General features: G+C 45.2%; 2 protein-coding genes across 2 annotated transcripts; both read right to left on the bottom strand.

The window, feature by feature from the left end:
- Positions 1–820: 820 nt before the first annotated feature.
- On the bottom strand, positions 821–1,813 carry LOC135886266 (olfactory receptor 10A4-like). The gene has a single exon (XM_065414089.1). It carries the CDS (start codon positions 1,811–1,813, stop codon positions 821–823), a length of 993 nt encoding a protein of 330 aa, XP_065270161.1.
- A 16,805-nt stretch (positions 1,814–18,618) lies between these two features.
- LOC135886265 (olfactory receptor 10A4-like) lies at positions 18,619–19,611 on the bottom strand. The gene has a single exon (XM_065414088.1). It carries the CDS (start codon positions 19,609–19,611, stop codon positions 18,619–18,621), a length of 993 nt encoding a protein of 330 aa, XP_065270160.1.
- Positions 19,612–23,484: the final 3,873 nt, after the last annotated feature.

Here is a 23,484-nt window from a genome sequence, read left to right as displayed (position 1 = left end):
GATGTACCATATATACAGGCATTTGGTGCAATATTGTGATACATTGATCGGACCACTTATAGTTATATGAGTTTATAACACAGCTATTATTTTACATATGTAATATAAAATATGTACAGTGCTTCTCTGACTCAGGAATCACCAGGTTGAAATTCTGTGCCCTGCATTAAGCAGAATGTCAAACTAGATGATCAAAATGGTCCCCTATGGCCTTTTAATCAATGAATCTATGGTATGCACCATGATCTGCTAGCATAGGCTCTGATCCTGTGCAAAATGCCATGGAAGTCAAGAGCCAGCTTCCAGAGTTGTTGTGTTACCTGATCAGGTTAGGCATTGAAAGATCCATCAGAGTCTTATATAGGAAACTGTTCATAAGTGATGAGAAATATTATTTAAAATTAGGCAACAGGGAGCACTGGCAAAATCCATTAGACAGCCAAAAAAACCCAGCCCAACCCAACCCAAAACGCTGCAATGGACTGACAGAGCAGGAAAAGGTGAAGCCTAAATGGAGTTCTTGGTAGAGCTGGTTGGAATTTTTCCATCATTAAAATATTGGTGAAAATTGTTAAATTTGCAAAAACCAAGGTGAACATTTTATGAAAGGGTTTTCATTTTAAGCTTTTTTTTTCTTTGACATTCTAAATTTTGAAGATATTTAAAATGTGGGGGTTTTGGTAATAAAAGTTTCTCTTCCCATTCTCCTGATAGGTTTACAAGTCAAAGTTTTTCAAATGAAAAAAATTAAATTAAAAAAGTGAGGGTCATTGGAAGTAATTCAACAAAACATTTATGAATTTCCCTCATTCCCCCTGTTTTAACTAACTCTACTTTTCATTCTCTGTTTTCCCCAATTGTGTGAAAAGATCCTCTTCTCTACTGTTTTTATAAAGGCTCCCTTCACCTCTTTGTTCCTCAGAGTGTATATTATGGGGTTCAACACTGGTCCCACAATTATGTTCATGAGGGAAATCATTTGATTACTTTCCGGGGTGAAGCTAGACTTGAGCCCCAGGTAAGAGATAAGCGCCATTCCATAGAACAACGTCACCACCATGAGGTGGGAGGAGCAGGTGGAGAAGGCTTTATTCCTTCCCTCCACTGATGGCAGCATGAGGATGGTGGAAATAATGCAGATGTAGGACAGGATTATCATCAGGAAAGGGCTCATGATGAACAGCACCGACACAGTGAAGACCATAATCTCATTTTTGGATGTGTCCGTACATGCCATCTTCAACACTGGTGGGATGTCACAGAAGAAGTGGTGGATGCAGTTGGAGCCACAGAAGGGCAGGCTGAAGATCCAAGTGGTCTGAGCTACTTCCACCGAGATGCCGATGATCCATGAAGCACCCGCGAGCTGTGCACACGCCCGGCCACTCATGATAGTTTTGTAGTGCAGGGGGTGACATATGGCCATGTAACGGTCATACGCCATGACTGCTAGGAGGCAGCATTCTGTCAGGCCCATGATGGTGTTGACGTACATTTGGGCAGCGCAGCCCGCAATGGTGATGGTCTTTTGCTCCACCAGGAGGTGAATCAGCAGCTGAGGAACCACACTGCTGGTGAAGCAGATTTCCAAGAAAGACAGGTTCACCAGGAAGAAATACATGGGGGTGTGGAGTGAGGGGTTTAGCTTTATAAGGAGGATAACAAGCAGGTTCCCCATCAGGGCGACCAGGTACGTGACCAGAAGCACCAGAAACAGAACGATTTGCAGCTTGTTAAGGTACGAAAACCCCACCAGGATGAATACATCAGAGATGGTCTGGTTCTCTCCAGGGTCACTTGCAGAATAGGTCATCTGTAGGGGTGGCAAAGAAAGAGACTGAATCTGAGTAATGCCAAACATGTGGATGTGAATCAAACAATTCATACTGGTTTCCTTTCTGTTGAAACGGTTCAGACTAAAACCTGCTGCAATTCTGTATAGAAATTTGTAACTGGGCCCAATCATCATCAAGCATAAGCTGGTGGAGCCACATTGATGTCAATCAAGCTATGCCAATATAGATCAGCTGGATATCCGACCAGTTTGACACCAGTGGAACTACAGCTGATTTACAACAGATGGGGGTCTGATAAATTGACTCTAAAGGAGCTACATCAGTTTATACCAGCAAGGAAGGTATACCAGTTTCCAGCATCGGGGGTTCTATTCTTCCTCTTTGAACACATTTTTTTTCTGTCTACAGGAAATTTCAAAAAGGGATCGTTTCTCTTTCTTTCTTTCTTTCTTTCTTCCCCTCTAGGAATGTTATTCTCTAACCATGTTTACCAAAATAAGATTTCTCAAATGAGGGTAATTATTATCAGGGCCGGCTCCAGGTTTTCTGCCGCCCCAAGCGGCAAAAAAAAAAAAAGCCGCAGCAACGCGATCGCGGCATTCCACTCTTCGGTGGCATTTTGGTGGCAGGTCCTTCGCTCCGAGTGGGACTGAGGGGACCCGCTGCCGAATTACCGCGCTGCAGACCCAGACGTGCCGTCCCGATAGAGGCCGGAGTGCCGCCCCTTGGTATTGGCCGCCTCAAGCAACTGCTTCTTTAGCTGGTGCCTGGAGCCGGCCCTGATTATTATTATTATTATTATTTAGCATCCCAGGAATCTTCTCAGGAAGGTGGGAGTTTAGCATCTTCAAAGTCCTATTGTTCTCCCCAGTGGCCCATCCAGACTGATTGCATTCTGTGTGATGAGCGGTCTCCAGGTGCAAACCAACTTGTAATTGTTACATAGTCAATAGTCCTAACTTCAAAAACAGTAATGATACATGCATATAAATAGGATAATCATATTCAACATATCATAAACTTTCCAATGATCTCTCACAAGACCCTCTTGCATAATATACATCTTAGATATACTATAACCATATTATAAAATTATTTCTAGGAAGAATATGGAATATAGCATCACACACACATAGATAGATAGATAGATAGATAGATAGATAGATAGATAGATAGATAGATAGATAGGAATACAGACACAACCCAGGTGCTCACATACACACTAAGATTCTCTGCCAATGTATGGAAAATTCAAAAGAAGAAACCAGTGACTTGATCCTGGTCCCATTGCAGACTGGGGCACAACACCATGGAATTCAGTGGGAAAATGGTTGGGGGCTTAAGTCATTCATTTATAGCCTACCTTGTTTAAGAAGAGTTGTTCCCTCAACTAGCTGCAGGAACTATATGTGTTGAAGAAAACAGAGGTGTTTTTATTTCATTCACTGGCTTCTGGGACCTACTCCCTAAAGGAAATCTCTTGTAATATTCTTCAAAGGAAGAACAATACTGCTTCAACCTGCAACAAAACAAAATTCACTAGGGAAATCATTTCGTAGAAAGTTGTATCATCAATCATCATCATCATGTCTATTTTCTAGATGAAAATCATAATAGGATTTACTAACTGTGGTAAATTGTGTGATGCAATTTTGTCTAGAAGAAGGAATGATTTGTCCAAAGCAACACAACACAGAGTCGGGGTTGACTCCGGAACAATGCCCAAGGCTCATGACTCCAGTTCCCTGATGTTCAGACTGTGTGCCCCATTCTTGTCTCAGAGCCACAATTAAAACCCAGGAGCTCTGACTCCCAGTCCCAACTGCTCTAAATATTGGACCCCGCTCCCCTCCCGGAGCTGGGAACAGAACCCAGGAGTCCTCAGTCTTAGACTCCACTGCCCCAACCATAGGGCCCATTTCCCTCCTAGAGGACCAGATCCAAAGCCCATCGAAGTCAGTGGGACTATTCCCTTTTACTCCAGTAAGTTTGCAGTGGGACCAGAATCAGGGCTAGTTCCCAGAAGCATTAGAATAAACTCTGTGTGGAAGCTGAGAGGTGCTGGGCGTAGTGCGCTTCAGGGAGTGAGGTGATGGGCTCAGCTGGGAGCACTCTCAATTCTAAGACAGTGTTGACCCCATTACTCCAGCATGGAAGTAGGAGGCTGTGCTATGGGGAGTGGGGTGGGATTTTCAGTTTGAGGCACACTTCCCCCTTAGTCAGTGCTGGTAGCAATGCCCCAGTATAGCACCAGTGGGCGCTGATCTATAGGGATGGGCCTGGAGGGCTCTGTGGGATGTTCTCAGGTTGATTGATCCCAATGTCCCAGTTCAGCAGTAAGGGGCGCTGTACAGCAGAGAATAGGATGGAGGACTCATTAAGGGACATTCTCCTCTGTGGGTCAGTGTAACCCCCATGCTCCAGAGCAGCTCCAAGAGATGACATGCTGCAAAGAGCGGGTGGGGTCTCACCTGGTGGGGCTCTGTTGTCTCTTGGTCCATGCTGACCTCTTGTGCTTCAGCAGGGCACCACGTGGCCCTGTGCCGCAAGGAGCAGGGTGAGGGGCTCAGCTGTGGACCATCTCCCATCAGAATGGCTGCTTAGCACAGTGCCCCAGCGTGGCGCTTGGAGGACCTCTGCTGCAGAGGGAGGGTAGGGTGGATTAGCAGGTGGTGCTCTCCCCTTGGAGTTGGTGCTGACCCTCAGCAACTCATCACAGTGGAAGGGGACACTGTTTCTGGTGGATGTTATATCTTTTGGATGAGCTGTAAATGAAAGATCTTTCCTGACCACTGTGGCCATGAACGCGTCCATGGGGCTGTTCACAAGTGGAGGGGGCAGTAGTGGCACATAAACACACATTGAGCATGGCTCATTTCCTCCTGTGGGGGGGACAGTCACTCACTCACTCACTCACTCACACGTGCACGCACATACAAACTGAGCATGGCTCATTACCCCAAGCAGTCTCTCTCTCTCTCTCACACATACACACATGCTGAGCAGGGCTCATTCTCTCCATCTGTGGATAACAATCTGTTGCCTGATCTATTGAATGTATCTTGATCATATTACCAGTTTACTCCCCCCATTCATCATTCTGAAATTTGGTAGGTTCTTGTCCCAAGATCAGGCCCAGTATTATCAGAATCACTATTCAGTTGGGAGCCCCCATGTGCATGGTTGCAACACTCACACTTAGGAGATTACATTATATGGAAAATGGATTTATTAACACAGTTAGGAAATGCACAAACACTCCATCCCAGCACGGCAGGTAGCCATAATAAAGAAGGAGCTGAGCATCCCTATACTTACACTACCCCTTGCAAAACAACCCAAAGAGTTAAGTACAGAGGGGTAGCCGTGTTAGTCTGGATCTGTAAAAAGCAACAGAGAGTCCTGTGGCACCTTTAAGACTGACAGATGTACTGGAGCATAAGCTTCCGTGGGTGAATACCCACTTCGTCAGACGCATGTAATGGCAATATACAAAAACCTGTAGGAGAACACGTCAACCTCCCTGGCAATACAATAGCAGATGTAAAGGTAGCCATCTTACAGCAAAAAAACTTCAGGACCAGACTCCAACGAGAAACTGCTGAGCTTCAGTTCACTTGCAAATTTTACACCATCAGATCAGGATTAAACAATGACTGTGAATGGCTAGCCAACTACAAAAGCAGTTTCTCCTCCCTTGGTGTTCACACGTCAACTGCTAGCAGAGGACCTCACCCTCCCTGATTGAACTAACCTTGTTATCTCCAAACTGATTCTTGCCTGAATATTTATACCTGCCTCTGGAAATTTCCATTACATGCGTCTGACGAAGTGGGTATTCACTCACGAAAGCTTATGCTCCAAAGAGTTAGTTATCATCTTCCTTCTCTTCCCCCTCACCATCATCATCATCACCAGTAGTCATCACACTTACTTCTCTATAACCCACAGCCCAGAATACAATTGTATAATGTGCTATACTGGTGCTACTATGCGCAGGGCCGGTGCAAGGAAGTTTCGCGCCCTAGGCGAAACTTCCACCTTGCACTCCCGCCCCAGCCCTGTGGCAGCTCCCTGCCACCCCCTCGGCATCTCCCCCCCCCAGGGAGCCGTGCGGCACCTCCCCACCCCAGCTCACCTCTGCTCCGCCTCCTCCCTGAGCATGCCGCCCCCACTCTAATTCTTCTCCCAGGCTTGTGGCGCCAAACAGCTGATTGGCGCCACAAGCATGGGAGGCAGGAGAAGTGGAGTGGCGACTGCGCGCTCAGGGAGGAACTCTGTAAAAAAAAAATTGGGGGCACCGCTTTTTGGAGACACCAAATCTTGGTGCCCTAGGCAACCGCCTAGTTCGCCTTAATGGTAGCATCGGCCCTGACTATGCCTAATGGATAATCAGCAGGGGTTCCCACCACTTTTCCTTATTTGTAGTTCATCACCATAGTAATATCGGGCTGGCCTTCTCCCACAGGCTATTAATCCTTTAACCTCAAGCTTATTAGCTTATACCTTAATTAATTACCATGGCATTCTTGTAGTCAGACATCTGCTGATGTCCCTTACTAAAAATATCCCAACCTGGAAGAAACTAGCACCTTATGATTACCTATCTGCTGTTTGCAACAATCATGATTAAGACAAAACAATAACCAGAGCCTCGTGATGTTTTTTGACTTAAGGTCACTGTTACTTTACTTCCTTATGCCAACTCATTGAGCAACTGCTCCTGTTCAGGCTAGAAAGCCTTCTACTTACCCTAACTGCTTAAGCTATTCTTGTATGCAGTGCTGTTGTAGCCATCTGGATCCCAGGATACTAGAGACACAGATCTTTTCCTGGACCAACTTCTGTTTCTCTCACCAACAATAAAAGATATTACCTCACCAACCATGTCTTTCTAAACTACTTTTATAAGTATAGGCCTGTAGGTCTCTTGTGTCTCTCCTATCAATTCCTCACCCATTTATCCTTTACTTAAAATATAACTATCATTACTGCATGGCTATATACTCACTGCATGGCCTACAAGTCTCACACATGCACGCACACGCGCACACACACATAGTTTCTATTTTGCATAAGATGTTCTTTCCTTCCTGCCTTAATCATCTGTTGAACAGTGTTGCGTGATGTCATAACTATAAAGGGAAGGGTAACAGCTCTCCTGTGTACAGTACTAAAATCCCTCCTGGCCAGAGACTCCAAAATCCTTTTACCTGTAAAGGGTTAAGAAGCTCGGGTAACCTGGCTGACACCTGACCCAAAGGACCAATAAGGGGACAAGATACTTTCAAATCTTGGGGGGGGAAAGGCTTTTGTGTGTGCTCTTTGTTTTAAGGGGTTGTTCGCTCTTGGGACTGAGAGGGACCAGACATCAACCCAGGTTCTCCCCATCTTTCTAAACAAGTCTCTCATATTTCAAACTTGTAAGTAAAAAAGCCAGGCAAGGCGTCTTAGATTTACTTTGTTTTCTCAACTTGTAAATGTACCTTTTACTAGAGTGTTTATCTTTGTTTGCTGTACTTTGAACCTAAGACAGAGCGGGGTCCTCTGAGCTCTTTAAGTTTGATTACCCTGTAAAGTTATTTTCCATACTGATTTTACAGAGATGATTTTTACCTTTTTCTTTAATTAAAAGCCTTCTTTTTAAGAACCTGATTGATTTCTCCTTGTTTTAAGATCCAAGGGGGTTTGGATCTGTATTCACCAGGAGTTGGTGAAAGGAAGGAGGGGGGAAGGGTCACATTCTCCTTGTTTTAAGATCCAAGGGGGTTTGGATCTGTATTCACCAGGGAATTGGTGAGAGGTTTCTAAAAGCTTCCCAGGGTAGGGAATGGTGGCAGCGGACCAGAACTAAGCTGGTAGTCAAGCTTAGAAGTCCTCATGCAGGCCCCTACATTTGTACCCTAATGTTCAAAGTGGGGATACAGCCTTGACATGATGGCACAGTGGTGGAGATCGTTTTAAACCCAAAAGCCAGTAAGATTTTTTTTTCCTTCTAGCTGCTTGGAAAGCAGAGCTGAAGGTAGATGCATATCTTATCTCTCCTTGCCTGAAGGCAGAGGTGTTAAGTTTTTTTTAACAAGGTCCTTTGTTAAGAGAAGGGTTCAAAGCGAGCAAACTTTGACTGGTAAAGGCAATTTACAAGCGGAATTGTTTTTTTTTCTTTTTACATCCTCGTGAATAGCTAGTTAGAAAGTCTCTGTTAACTCAGCAGCAGCCAAAGCTGAGTACATCCCAGTTTCAGTCAACTGCAGAGGGGTGTGACCCAGCACAAGAAAACAGGAAAATGACTACCAAAGAAGAAAAAGCCAAAGAGGGGGCCCACAAGAGAGCTATGGAGCTGAAAGAAAGAGAGATGGAGCTGAAAGAAAAAGAGATAGAGCTGGAAAAAGCCAAAGAGGAGGCGAGAGAAAAAGAAAGGAAGCATGAACTGGAAGTAGCAAGGGCTAGGCAGGATGCACCAGCCCATCCTAGCAACTCCTCTCCAGGTACCACTTCCCATCCCAGAAAATTCCCCACCTACAAGGCAGGCGATGATACTGAGGCCTTCTTAGAAAATTTTGAAAGGGCCTGCCTTGGATACAGCATCGCTGCAGACCAGTACATGGTAGAGCTGAGGCCGCAGCTCAGTGGACCCTTAGCAGAGGTGGCGGCTGAAATGCCTAAGGAACACATGAACAGTTATGAACTTTTTAAAAACAAGGCCAGACTCAGAATGGGGCTAACACCCGAGCATGCCCATTGGCGGTTCAGAGCCCTAAGGTGGAAACCAGATGTGTCATTTACCCGGCATGCCTACCACATTGACAAAAATTGTGATGCCTGGGTATCAGGAGCAAATGTTAAATCTCTGGACGATCTGCTTTCCCTAGTAAAAATGGAGCAGTTTTTAGAGGGTGTTCCTGAGGAAATAGAAAGGTACATCCTAGATGGGAAGCCCAAAACTGTAACCGAGGCGGGGGAGATTGGAGCCAAATGGGTGGAGGTGACAGAAAAGAAAAAAGCTAGTAGCAGTTGGAGCGAATATCAGAAAGGGCAAGCCGAAACAAAACCTTATCACCGGGGACAACCCAAGGCCCCACCCACATCCCAAGGGAAACCCCAGAGGCGTTCTTACCTCACCCCACCAGTCTCCACCAACCAACATCGCCCCGGTGATACCTTAGCAGGGCGATGTTTTAAATGTAATGAACTGGGGCATATAAAGGCTCACTGCCCGAAGAACCCCAACCGATTACAGTTCATTACCCCCCAATCACACCAAAGATCCCCAGACCCAGATGCCTCTCTCATACCCTCGGAGCGAAGGGAAACCTTGAGAGTGGGCAGAAAGAAGGTTATCGCTTGGAGGGACACTGGGGCACAAGTGTAAACTATCCACCAATCCCTAGTGGACCCCAAACTCATCAACCCGGAGGCTACAGTGACAATTCAACCCTTTGTGTCACAGTCTGTAACCTTCCCTGCAGCCAAGTTGCATGTCCAGTACAAGGGCTGGTCAGGAATGTGGACTTTTGCAGTCTATGACAATTATCCCATCCCCATGCTGCTGGGGGAAGACTTGGCCAACCATGTGAAGCTAGCCAAGAGGGTGGGAATAGTCACCTGCAGCCAGGCTAAGCAAGCTTTCAACCCCATCCCTGTTCCTGAGCCGTCCACCAGGGCCCCGTCTGTGTTACCAGAGACCCAAACAAAGGTGGTGGAACCGGATCCCCTGCCAACGACTGCAACAGCCGTAGTGGATCCAATCCCAGAGACCCAGCCAAAGCCAGTCCCAGAACCGGAACTGGCAACGCAAAAAGCACCAGAACCATTGCCAGCACTAAGTCCAGCGCTTGCAAACCCATCTACAACTCCAATGCCAGAGGGCACCAGTGAGTGTGAACTGGTGGAAGCAGCAGATAACCCTACCCAAGCGGCTCAGCCAGAGCCTGAAATACCACATAGTGCACCAGCGGACAGCGGTTCACAGTTAATGGAAACAGCCCCAGCACCTGCATCACTTCCAGAGGGACCAAGCCCCAGTCCACAGTCCAAGGAGGAACTGATGTCTCCAGCATCAAGGGAACAGTTCCAGGCCGAGCAGAAAGCAGATGACAGCCTTCAAAAAGCTTGGGCGGCGGCACGGAGCACCCCACCACCTCTCAGCTCTTCTAACCGATCCCGGTTTGTTGTAGAAAAAGGACTTTTATACAAGGAGACTGTTTCTGGTGGGCACCAGGAAGACTGGCATCCTCAAAGACAGTTGGTAGTTCCCACTAAGTATCGGGTAAAGCTCTTGAGCTTAGCCCATGATCATCCCAGTGGCCATTCTGGGGTGAACAGAACCAAAGACCGGTTGGGGAAGTCCTTCCACTGGGAGGGAATGGGCAAGGACGTTGCTAATTATGTCCGGTCTTGTGAGGTGTGCCAACGAGTGGGAAAGCCCCAAGACAAGGTTAAAGCCCCTCTCCAGCCACTACCCATAATTGAGGTCCCATTTCAGCGAGTAGCTGTGGATATTCTGGGTCCTTTCCCAAAGAAGACACCCAGAGGAAAGCAGTACGTACTGACTTTCATGGATTTTGCTACCCGATGGCCGGAAGCTGTACCCTTAAGCAACACCAGGGCTAAAAGTGTGTGCCAGGCATTAGCAGACATTTTTGCCAGGGTAGGGTGGCCCTCCGACATCCTTACAGATTCGGGAACTAATTTCCTGGCAGGGACCATGAAAAACCTGTGGGAAGCTCATGGGGTGAATCACTTGGTTGCCACCCCTCATCACCATCAAACCAATGGTCTGGTGGAGAGGTTTAATGGAACTTTGGGGGCCATGATACGTAAATTCGTAAATGAACACTCCAATGATTGGGACCTAGTGTTGCAGCAGTTGCTTTTTGCCTACAGGGCTGTACCACATCCCAGTTTAGGGTTTTCACCATTTGAACTTGTGTATGGCCGCGAGGTTAAGGGGCCATTACAGTTGGTGAAGCAGCAATGGGAGGGGTTTACGCCTTCTCCAGGAACTAACATTCTAGACTTTGTAAGCAACCTACAAAACACCCTCCGACACTCTTTAGCCCTTGCTAAAGAAAACCTAAAGGATGCTCAGGAAGAGCAAAAGGCCTGGTATGATAAACATTCCAGAGAACGGTCCTTCAAAGTAGGAGACCAAGTCATGGTATTAAAGGCGCTCCAGGCCCATAAAATGGAAGTGTTGTGGGAAGGACCATTCACGGTCCAGGAGCGCCTAGGAGCTGTTAACTATCTCATAGCCTCCCCCACCTCCAACACAAAGCCTAAGGTATACCATATTAATTCTCTTAAGCCCTTTTATTCCAGAGAACTAAACGTTTGCCAGTTTACAGCCCAGGAAACAGATGACGCGGAGTGGCCTGCAGGTGTCTACTACGAAGGAAAAAGGAATGGTGGCGTGGAAGAGGTGAACCTCTCCACGACCCTGGGACGTCTGCAGCGATAGCAGATCAAGGAGCTGTGCACAAGCTTTGCACCGATTTTCTCAGCCACTCCAGGACGGACCAAACGGGCATACCACTCCATTGACACAGGTAATGCTCACCCAATTAGAACCCCACCCTACCGGGAGTCACCTCATGCCCAAGCTGCTATACAAAGGGAGATCCAGGACATGCTACAGATGGGTATAATCCGCCCCTCTACCAGTGCATGGGCATCTCCAGTGGTTCTAGTTCCCAAACCAGATGGGGAAATACGCTTTTGCGTGGACTACCGTAAGCTAAATGCTGTAACTCATCCTGACAACTATCCAATGCCACGCACAGATGAGCTATTGGAAAAATTGGGACATGCCCAATTCATCTCTACTTTAGACTTAACCAAAGGGTACTGGCAAGTACCACTAGATGAACCCGCTAAGGAAAGGTCCACCTTCGTCACCCAGGCAGGGGTGTATGAATTCAATGTACTCCCTTTCGGGTTGCGAAATGCACCCGCCACCTTCCAAAGACTTGTAGATGGTCTCCTAGTGGGATTGGGAGAATCTGCAGTTGCCTACCTCGATGATGTGGCCATTTTTTCTGATTCATGGACAGAACACCTGGAGCACCTGGAAAAAGTCTTTGAGCGCATCCGGCAGGCAGGACTAACTGTTAAGGCTAAAAAGTGTCAAATAGGCCAAAACAGAGTGACGTACCTGGGGCACCAGGTGGGTCAAGGAACTATAAATCCCCTACAGGCCAAAGTGGATGCTATCCAAAAGTGGCCAGTTCCAAAGTCAAAGAAACAGGTCCAATCCTTCTTAGGCTTGGCCGGATATTATAGGCAATTTGTACCACACTACAGCCAAATTGCCGCCCCGCTGACAGACCTAACCAGAAAGAAACAGCCAAATGCAGTTCAGTGGACTGATAAGTGTCAAAAGGCCTTTAACCAGCTTAAGGCAACACTCATGTCTGACCCTGTGCTAAGGGCCCCAGACTTTGACAAACCGTTCCTAGTAACCACAGATGCTGCCGAGCGAGGCGTGGGAGCAGTTTTAATGCAGGAAGGACCGGATCAAGAATTCCATCCTGTCGTGTTTCTCAGCAAGAAACTGTCTGAGAGGGAAAGCCACTGGTCAATCAGCGAAAAGGAATGCTACGCCATTGTGTACGCGCTGGAAAAGCTACGCCCATATGTTTGGGGACGGCGGTTCCAACTACAAACAGACCATGCTGCGCTACAGTGGCTTCATACCGCCAAGGGAAATAACAAAAAACTTCTTCGGTGGAGTTTAGCTCTCCAAGATTTTGATTTTGAAATACAACACATTTCGGGAGCTTCTAACAAAGTGGCTGATGCACTCTCCCGGGAAAGTTTCCCAGAGTTAACTGGTTAACAATTGTTCTTGAAATAAAACATATTGTTAGTTTTTATATAATCAGTAGTATGTCTAAAGGTATATGTGTCTTATTAAATCTGTTTTCTCCTAGAGCTCCAGAAAGAAGTCACAGCCAGTGTGGAACCGGACGTCCAACACTATCTGTGATTTGGGGGGCGTGTCATAACTATAAAGGGAAGGGTAACAGCTCTCCTGTGTACAGTACTAAAATCCCTCCTGGCCAGAGACTCCAAAATCCTTTTACCTGTAAAGGGTTAAGAAGCTCGGGTAACCTGGCTGACACCTGACCCAAAGGACCAATAAGGGGACAAGATACTTTCAAATCTTGGGGGGGGGAAAGGCTTTTGTGTGTGCTCTTTGTTTTAAGGGGTTGTTCGCTCTTGGGACTGAGAGGGACCAGACATCAACCCAGGTTCTCCCCATCTTTCTAAACAAGTCTCTCATATTTCAAACTTGTAAGTAAAAAAGCCAGGCAAGGCGTCTTAGTTTTACTTTGTTTTCTCAACTTGTAAATGTACCTTTTACTAGAGTGTTTATCTTTGTTTGCTGTACTTTGAACCTAAGACAGAGGGGGGTCCTCTGAGCTCTTTAAGTTTGATTACCCTGTAAAGTTATTTTCCATACTGATTTTACAGAGATGATATTTACCTTTTTCTTTAATTAAAAGCCTTCTTTTTAAGAACCTGATTGATTTCTCCTTGTTTTAAGATCCAAGGGGGTTTGGATCTGTATTCACCAGGAGTTGGTGAAAGGAAGGAGGGGGGAAGGGTCACATTCTCCTTGTTTTAAGATCCAAGGGGGTTTGGATCTGTATTCACCAGGGAATTGGTGAGAGGTTTCTAAAAGCTTCCCAGGGTAGGGAATGGTGGCAGCGGACCAGAACTAAGCTGGTAGTTAAGCTTAGAAGTCCTCATGCAGGCCCCTACATTTGTACCCTAAAGTTCAAAGTGGGGATACAGCCTTGACACATGATATTATACATTCTGCATCCCAGAGGTGCCTCCATTTCAGTGGCCTGGTACAGGGACCACCAAGTACATTTCTCTTTTATGTTCAGTTTGATGCAAAGCTAAAGTGCTCTGTGGGCATGTGTGATGACACCCAAGACATTGTGAGATGGGGAGGTCAGACTAAATAATCTAGAGATCCCTTTTGTCCTTAAACTCTGTGACTCTCTGACAATATGAAATACACCAGTGATATGTGACCGTAAGTGTTTGGGATGAAGCAAGCACAGATATGGTAGAAGAGAATCTTAAAGACAAACAAATGAAATCTCTCACTGTCAAACAGCCCCAGAAGAGCAGAAGTGATTATCTCATGTTTTTTCAGACACAAACTACAGCACTAACTCTGTAGGGAAATGTTGTTAGGCGACAACTACAAGCCGTTGCATCATCCTTGTTGCTCTACATGAAATGTCCATTCAACAGCCTAGAAGGAAAATGCTCTGCTCCAGCAGGTGATTTATTTGTGTCCTTATTCTCCAGACACTGATCAAAGCCTTGGGTGTAATTTACAGCAACATTTGAGACCTGCATCTCCCACTGAAATCAATGAGACCTGAGCCCCTTTGCAAATCAAGCCCATTCTGAACTGTGATGAATGGAAAATTATCAAGGACCATGGCAGGTCCAGGCATATCTCCTACCTGGCCACATTCACAAGTATAGGGTTAAAAGTTCAGCAAAATACGGGGAAATTTTGCATTAGCTCTAATGAATAGATACACTATTGAAGTAATGAATTCCCTTGGTATTAATCAATCTTATCTGCTCTGAGGCTGGGGATTGGCTCTGACAACAGGGGAATATATTGCTCTGTGCAAACAAGAGAGTCTAAAGTTGCAGGAACTGAAAAATAAAAGTCTTTGACATCATTTCTGACCACCGCCTGACCCTACCCAACCTTCAAGCTCTGCTGCCTCTTGTGCCCATTATACAGTATAGCTGCTGATTCCCCAACCCCATCCTCTGCTGCCCCTAGTGCCCATTATACAGTATAGCTGCCAATTCCCCAACCCCATCCTCTGCTGCCCCTAGTGCCCATTATACAGTATAGTCCCCACTTTTAATTTTTTACCTTTGCAAGTGGCCCTTGTTAACTAAGTCACTCCTTTCTCACTGCTGTGATACAGTATAACAGATAGTTTCCTGTCATCCATCATCAGCTGCACTCTGCTGCCTATTGTTGATAAATTGTACAGTCAATTGCTTGACAGTCAGGTTTATTGCTAAAAGTCAATCATTTTGACATTGCCAAATTTCCTATCTGCCTGTGCTAAATGCTGAGTTATACTATTGCTTGGTAGTGTGGGGTTCAGGTTAGCATGAGTGAACGGATCACTGGGGAAAACATACGCTAATTCAGCTTGTGTAACTGCCAGGTATTCATATCATCGGTTATATATTAACTGAGGGGTCGGCAACCTTTGGCACGCGGCCCACCAGGGTAAGCACCCTGACGGGCCAGGGCGGTTTGTTTACCTGCCGCATCCGTAGGTTCAGCTGATCACGGCTCCCACTGGCCACTTCAGGCCAATGGGGGCTGCGGGAAGGGTGGTCAGCACATCCCTTGGCCCACGCCACTTCCTGCAGCCCCCATTGGCCTGGGACAGCGAACACCAGCCAGTGGGAGCTGCGATCGGCTGAACCTGCTGATGTGGCAGGTAAACAAACTGGCTCAGCCCTCCAGGGGCTTTCCCTGTTGGGCCGTGTGCCAAAGGTTGCCGATCCCTGAGTTAGTATATAACCCATGAAATGAATACCTGCCAGTTACACAAGCTGAATTAAACCAAAGTAAACAGAAAATAACAAACCAGTAACGACTTTGTCTGTTCTCCAGCCACCACACTTAAAACTCACTTAAAATCACTACCAGTGTCACAAAGCAATCAGCTGTGCACAAATCCTGTTCGACTACGCCACTGTGACAGGTTCAGTCACAGAGACCCCCTTGGGGCTATCACCTGGTGTGCTGAGACTACCTCTGAGCCCGTTTTCTCTGCCAGTTTGGGCATCCAGAGCCCTGCCATCTTGAGCCAGACATGCAAGCCTGCTGCAACGCAGACCCAGGGTCTGAACCACACCCCCAAAACTGCAGAGTTTACTGAAAACAGCTTAGCAAGTGCTCCTATTTCCAGCACCCAGACACCCAGCTCCCAATGGGGTCCAAACCGCAAACAAATCTGTTTTACTCTGTAATTGTCCACCCTCTTTATCACTGATAGAGAGATATGCACAGCTGTTTGCTCCCCCCAGGTATTAGTCACTTACTCTGGGTTAATTAATAAGTAAAAGTGATTTAATTAAGTATAAACTGTAGGATTTAAGTGGTTCCAAGTAATAACAGACAGAGCAAGGTAAGTTACTAAGTAAAATAAATCAAAATATGCAAGGCTAACTTAATAAACTAAGGCTCTCATTACAAATGGTAACTTCTCACCCTAGATGTTATCTCAGGTACAATCCTTTTCAGACCAACCTTGTAGTTTATGGCCTGGGTCCAGCACTCACTCACACCCCTGTAGTTACAGTCCTTTGCTCCAGTTTCTTTCAGGCATCTGTTTGGGGTGGAGAGGCCATCTCTTGAGCCAGCTGAAGACAAAAATGGAGAGGCTTCCAGGGCCTTTTATATTCTTTCTCTTGTGGGTGGAAACCCCTTTGTTCTTCTGTGCAAAACCACTGCAACAAGATGGAGTTTGTAGCCACCTGGGCAGGTCACATGTCCACGGATGATTCAGCTTTTTGCAGGCCGACACCATTGTTTACAAGTTAGTTTGAACATTCCCAGGAAAGCTCAGATGTGGATTGGTGTCTCCCAAAGTCCATTGTTAGTTAAATACTCCCAGTTACTTGAACAACCCCTTCACAATATGTTGACCAAACCTCTCTTGTGTGTTTCCTACAGAAAACACTTAAAATACAAGAATAGAGCCAGTGCTCATAACTTCAGATATAAAAATTATACATGCCTACAAATAGGATGAATATATTCAGTAGATCATAACCTTTGCAAAGATATGTTACATGGCATATCTAGCACAAAGCATATTCCAGTTATGTCATATTTACACTCATTAGCATATTTCCATAAACATATAGAGAGCAACATCACACCTACCTTTGCTAAATTAATGTACGAAGCCGAGATGAGGACATTTATGTGGGATTTACCCTGTTTTATCAAATTGTGTAAGTGGTTGTTGGGAGTATAGGGGGAAACTGAGTCACGCATCCACCCAATTTAGATTTAATCAGTTTTGCCTTTATTGAATACAATTTCAGACAGAATTAGTGTCACCTATAGTGTCTGGACATAATGTTCTGCCTGACAAGTAATAACAGACAAGACTGAATAGGTAAATGGGCCCAAGTTACCACATTCCATTATCAAGTCCTTCCTTCTTCCATGATGGTCGCCACCTCCCTGGATCTCCTGGTCTGGTCCTTCAATCTCATTGGTCAGTTTCTGGTCCAGCATTTCTCCAGCATTGGGCTCATTTTCATATGTGTTCTCATACATGTTGCCATTCTCAATTGCCCCCAATCTTTATCCAACACATTATCCATTGAATTTTACAGAGCCTATATATTATTCATGAACAAGTGTTAATAACCTAATTCCTACAATTTTCTTGCTGAATTTGTAGTTTCTGGGACATGTTGCCCTAGGCCACTCAGTTTCTAAGTTTCTCAGAGAAAGGGATTTTTTTTGTTTATCATTACATGTATGTAACTCTCACTTCTTCCAACGTGACACATTACTTAACTTCTTAACAATATCATTTTAAACAAATCAGCAAATTCTATCAAAGAGAAATAATAAAAGCCAAGACATACTGCCAGCCAGTGCATCTTAAAAATGCATTATAGGGATATTTAGGGAAAGAAGGCATATAGTCCTGTAATTGCTGAGCTAGGGATAGAGGTTTTAAATTTGGTATTTATTATACGTAGGAAGTGATATAGGTAGACAAGCCAACAGAGTAGTATTTCTCATGATAAAAATATACAAATGTATTTTAGCATATAGTTATACAAAGATGTACCATATACACTAGCATTTGGTGCAATATTGTTATATATTGATATAACCACTTATAGTTATATGAGTTTATAACACAGCTATTATTTTACATATGGAATATAAAATATGTACAGTGCTTCCTTGACTCAGGAATCACCAGGTTGACATTCTCTGCCCTGTGTTAAGCAGGATGTCAAACTAGATGATCAAAATGGTTCCGTATGGCCTTTTAATCAATGAATCTATGGTATGCACCATGATCTGCTAGCATAGGCTCTGAACCTGTGCAAAATGCCATAGAAGTCAATAGCCAGCTCCCTGAGTTGTTGTTTGACCTGATCAGGTTAGGCATTGAAAGATCCATCAGAGTCTTACATAGGAAGCCATTCATAAGTGTTGAGGAATGTTATTTAAAATTAGACCAGAGGGAGCACTGGGAAATTGCAATCAAGAGACAGGCCAAAAAAACCTAATCCAACCCAACCAAAAACCGAAAATGCTGCACTGGACTGACAGAGCAGGAAAAGGAGAAGCCTAAATGGACTTTTCTGTAGAGCAGGTTGGAATTTTTCAACTATGAAAATTTTGATGAAAATTGTTAAATTTGCACACACCAAGTTCAACGTTTCATGAAATGATTCTCATTTTGAGCTTATTTTTTGCTTTGACATTTCAAATTTTGAAGATATAAAATCAAGAAACGACATGGATTAAATTTTCTCATTTGATTTTTCAGTGATGTTTAAATCTGGTGAAAAGGTTCTATCAAATTTTCACAAAAATTTAAATATTTAAAATTTTGGCTCATTTTGGTAAGAAAAGTTTCTCTTCCCATTTTCCTGACAGGTTTACAAGAGGTCAAAGCTTTTCAAATGGCAAAATTTCAATTTAAAAAATGAGGGTCATCGGGAGTAATTCAACAAAACATGTATGAATTTCCCTCATTCCCCTGTTTTAACTAACTCTATCTTTCATTCTCTGTTTTCTCTGATTGTGTGAAAAGATGCTCTTCTCTACTGTTTTTATAAAGGCTCCCTTCACCTCTTTGTTCCTCAGAGTGTATATTATGGGGTTCAACACTGGTCCCACAATTGTGTTCATGAGGGAAATCATTTGATTACTTTCTGGGGTGAAGCTAGACTTGAGCCCCAGGTAAGAGATAAGCGCCATTCCATAGAACAACGTCACCACCATGAGGTGGGAGGAGCAGGTGGAGAAGGCTTTATTCCTTCCCTCCACTGATGGCAGCATGAGGATGGTGGAAATAATGCAGATGTAGGACAGGATTATCATCAGGAAAGGGCTCATGATGAACAGCACCGACACAGTGAAGACCATAATCTCATTTTTGGATGTGTCCGTACATGCCATCTTCAACACTGGCGGGATGTCACAGAAGAAGTTGTGGATGCGGTTGGAGCCACAGAAGGGCAGGCTGAAGATCCAAGTGGTCTGAGCTACTTCCACCGAGATGCCGATGATCCATGAAGCACCCGCGAGCTGTGCACATGCCCGGCCACTCATGATAGTTTTGTAGTGCAGGGGGTGACATATGGCCATATAACGGTCGTACGCCATGACTGCTAGGAGGCAGCATTCTGTCAGGCCCATGATGGTGATGACGTACATTTGGGCAGCGCAGCCCGCAATGGTGATGGTCTTTTGCTCCACCAGGAGGTGAATCAGCAGCTGAGGAACCACACTGCTGGTGAAGCAGATTTCCAAGAAAGACAGGTTCACCAGGAAGAAATACATGGGGGTGTGGAGTGAGGGGTTTAGCTTTATAAGCAGGATAACAAGCAGGTTCCCTATCAGGGTGACCAGGTAGATGACCAGAAGCACCAGAAACAGAATGATTTGCAGCTTGTTAAGGTTTGAAAATCCCACCAGGATGAATACTTCAGAGATGGTCTGGTTCTCTCCTGGGTCGCTCTCAGAATAGATCATCTGTAGGGGTGGCAAAGAAAGATACTTAATCTAAGGAATTGGAAACCTGTGGATGTGAATCAAATAATTCATACTGGTTTCCCTTCTGTTGAGATTCTTCAGACTAATACCTGCTGCAATTCTGTATAGAAATATGTAACTGGGTCCAATCATCATCAGGCATAAACTGGTGTAGGCACATTGCTGTCAATCAAGCTATGTCAATGTACATCAGCTGGAAATCTGACCACTTTGAGAGCAGTAGAAATACAGCTGATTTACAACAGACGGGGTACTCTAAGGGTACGTCCAGACTACCCACCGGATCGGTGGGTACCGATCGATCTATCGGGGATCGATATATCGTGTCTCGTCTAGACGTGATATATCAATCCCCGAACGCGCTCCCGTCGTCTCTGGAAGTCCACCAGGGAGAGCGGCAGTAGCGGAGTCGACGGGGGAACCACGGCCGTCGATCTCGCACCATGAGGACGGGAGGTAAGTCGAAATAAGATACGTCAACTTCAGCTTCTCCATTCCCATAGCTGAAGTTGCGTATCTTACATCAACCCCAACCCCTAGTGTAGACCAGCCCTAAAGAAGCTACATCAATTTCAACCAGCAATGGAGGTATACCAGTTTCCAACATCAGGCGTTCTATTCTTCCTCTTCAAACAATTTTTTTTTCAGTTTACATAAAAATCCAAAAAGGGATCAATCTTTCTTTCTTTCTTTTTTTCTTTCTTTCTTTCTTTCTTTCTTTCTTTCTTTTGCCTCTAAGAATGTTATTCTTAAGATCTCATTCAGATCTTAATCACAAGAATTGTTTTAGAAATTCAAGTATTTCCACTGCTGTTACAACTCACAAAAGTGAGGACTACTCACATGAGTACACTGATGCTGCTGAGCTCAATATGTTTGAAGCCCTTTGAAGAATGAGAAGCTCGATAAATGGTGAAAACAATGGGGGATTTTGGCCTTTTGTGTACTAAAAAATGCTATTCTTCCCTAGATATTAGAAAACAACTTAAATCATTCCTGCCTTTCTCATCACAACATCCAAAATACATTGGTTTCTCTCAACATACAAAAGTAAGACCTAGGGTCAGTACCTTTGCTGGTGTAAATCTTAACAGCTCCATGGGTATAAAAAGCTCTATACTGATTAACACCGGTTGAGATCGTTGTCTTATGACCTTGCTATAAAGATTTTTACAAGAATGAAGATCCTACAATGTTAGAAGAGACGTTTTCCACAGATGTTTTACTTCAAGGTTACTTGTTGACAAGGAACTTCCTAATAACGGGCATGAAAGTGAAATGATAGAGTTGAAATAAAAGTGAGCAATAACAAATATCATATTTTGCATACCCTTTGCACCTTCAATATGTGGATCTCAAAGCAACACATCAAATAATAGTGAGCTACTAAGGGGGAAACTGGGAATGATCGGGGGAACGATAAGGGTGAGAGACTGGGTTTACACAGAGAGTCAACATTCCTGATACCTGATACTCTGCCATAACCACAGAACCATTCTCCTCGAAATTGAACACACACACACACACACACACACACACACACACACACACACACACACACACACAATCCCATACATTCAAAGGGAATGAAGTAGAGAAAATTAAATCCAACAACCAAAGCACACTGTAGTGGCGCTCTATGCAGAGTGCACTACACAGAACAATTTAAAACAAATAAGAATCATGTTCTCTAAATAGTGAGACCTGGGGAAGAGGTGGGAATTCTTCTGCCTCTCTTAAGAGCTACTCTGGGGAACCTCTGTTGATGTTTGTGAGTAGTTTCCTCACCACAAGCATTGCACTAAATGCAGAGCTGGCTGGAAAATGTGAAATTCCAATATTCCAATATCTGTTTTCACCCTGAATTGATATGAAAAGTTGAAATAGCAAAACCCCTAATTTTGATTCAGAAGAGTCCACATGAAATCGAATGGAAAATTGAAAACTGCCATCAACATCTACGTTTTCTCATGGAAAACATCAATATTGATGAAACCATTTTTTCAGAAGGGATTTGGATTTATTTCTTTATTTGTTGGCTGACATTTGGATGGGCTTTAAATAAATGGAGAAATTTACTCACCATTAGGAATAAGGTCTGTATAGATTCTTTTCACTGGCAGTTGAGTGATAATTGCACAGATCTTCAAGGCATCCGGCCATTCCATTTATATACAGGAGAACATGAAATCAACAAAAGAAACATACATTATGTATAGAGCCCTGCAAATCTGCAGGTATCCGCTTAATATCCATGGACTATTTTTGCAGATAGCAGCGCAGATCCAGATTCAAATTTTGTATGCATGCAGGGCTCTGACAGTAAAAGCCGGGCAGGCAGCTGTGAGGAGCCGCAGTGCGGACCCTCTACCTGCACTGGGCGTAGGTCCTGGGGGGCAGGGACATGGGCTGGAGGCTGCTCTGGCCCCCCATCCAGGGCAGGTGGATGGTCCATTGCAGCTCCCCACAGCTGCCCACCCAGCTCTTACCATGGCCAGGCTGCGGCTCCAAGCAGGCCCCCCTGTCGGAGCCACAGAGCCATGCTGGCATCTGTGCAGAGCCTGGGTTCCTCCATCTGCCCTGGGCGGGGGGCCCAAGCAGCCTCCAGCCCATGTCCCTGCCTCCCAGACCCTGCCTAGGGCCGGTGGAGGGATGCAGGCTCCCTGCAGCTGCCAGAGGGAGGTGTGGAGGGGGGTTAAGAGCCATAGCCTGGCCATCCTAAGAGTCAGGCGGGCACCTGTGCAGAGCCACAGCAGTCGCTCCACCTGCCGAGTGCGGGGGGCCTGAGTAGCCCCCAGGAGTTCCACAGGTCACCTTCCCCTCCATCTCCAGCAATGACAGCATGGAGTCCAGCTGGGGACTGCGGCAGACCCTCCACCTCCCGTGGGGTGGGGTGGGGGGCTGAGAGCATCCCCAGGCTGTGTTCCCACCCCACAGGATCCCTACCTGGCCGAGGGCAGGTGGAGGATCCGCGACTCCTGCACAGCTCTCCCCGACCAGGCTCAGGCAGAGGGGTGCCTCAGAGCCTCAGCCTGGCCACGGTAAGTAGATCCCTGCAGATATCTGCATCATGCATGTGGATGTCTGCAGACAATTTTTGTGGATCGTGTATCGGATGCAGATATACATTTTTTGTATCTGTGCAGGGCTCTCATTATGTGGAGAGACGGTTGAGGTAAATTCAGCTAAAAGAGAAAACCATTTAACTCTTGGACACCAGGTGTGGAGCATGAGCAATGGTCGGATCCTAAGAGTAGACTCTCTTATTAAAAGAGATCAGACTGAGCTCTCCCAGCCAATTGTATTCAGAGCCAAATAAAAGACCCATCTCAAGAAACAACATTTCCACTTTGATTCAGTGGATGATGATAAGGATTGGGGAAGAGAGGGCAGTAAGGACGAGAGGAGGGAGAAGCAAGAAACACCACTACCAACACAACAACAACAACAACAAAAATAATAAATAGAGCCATGGCCTGATGATGAGTATGTCTAGTGCTTATCGATCACTCTGGTGGGCACTATGGAATTATGAGACCAGAATTTCACCTAGAGTAAATTAGCAAAACACCACTGAAGTCAAGCTTATGACCTGACCCATGATTGATAATTAGTTCAGTTCAGAATGATAGATTTAGACCCAATAGATAGTGTGATACAGCATGGCCAGAGGGCAGCAGGAGAGGGTTATAAGGGAGCCTTATTACCTGTACAGGGAAGAAAGTTTGCTATAGATTAATTAGAGCACCTGAAGCCAATTAGAACACCTGAAGTTAGTCACCTGATAAAAAAACCCTGCTTCAATCATACAGGGGAAGGAGTGGGAGCAGAATGGATTGGTGTTGGAGCAGA

This window comes from Emys orbicularis, chromosome 12, assembly GCF_028017835.1.
Source record: "Emys orbicularis isolate rEmyOrb1 chromosome 12, rEmyOrb1.hap1, whole genome shotgun sequence".
NCBI lineage: Eukaryota > Metazoa > Chordata > Testudines > Emydidae > Emys > Emys orbicularis.
This window is presented reverse-complemented; position numbering and strand designations above follow the sequence as displayed.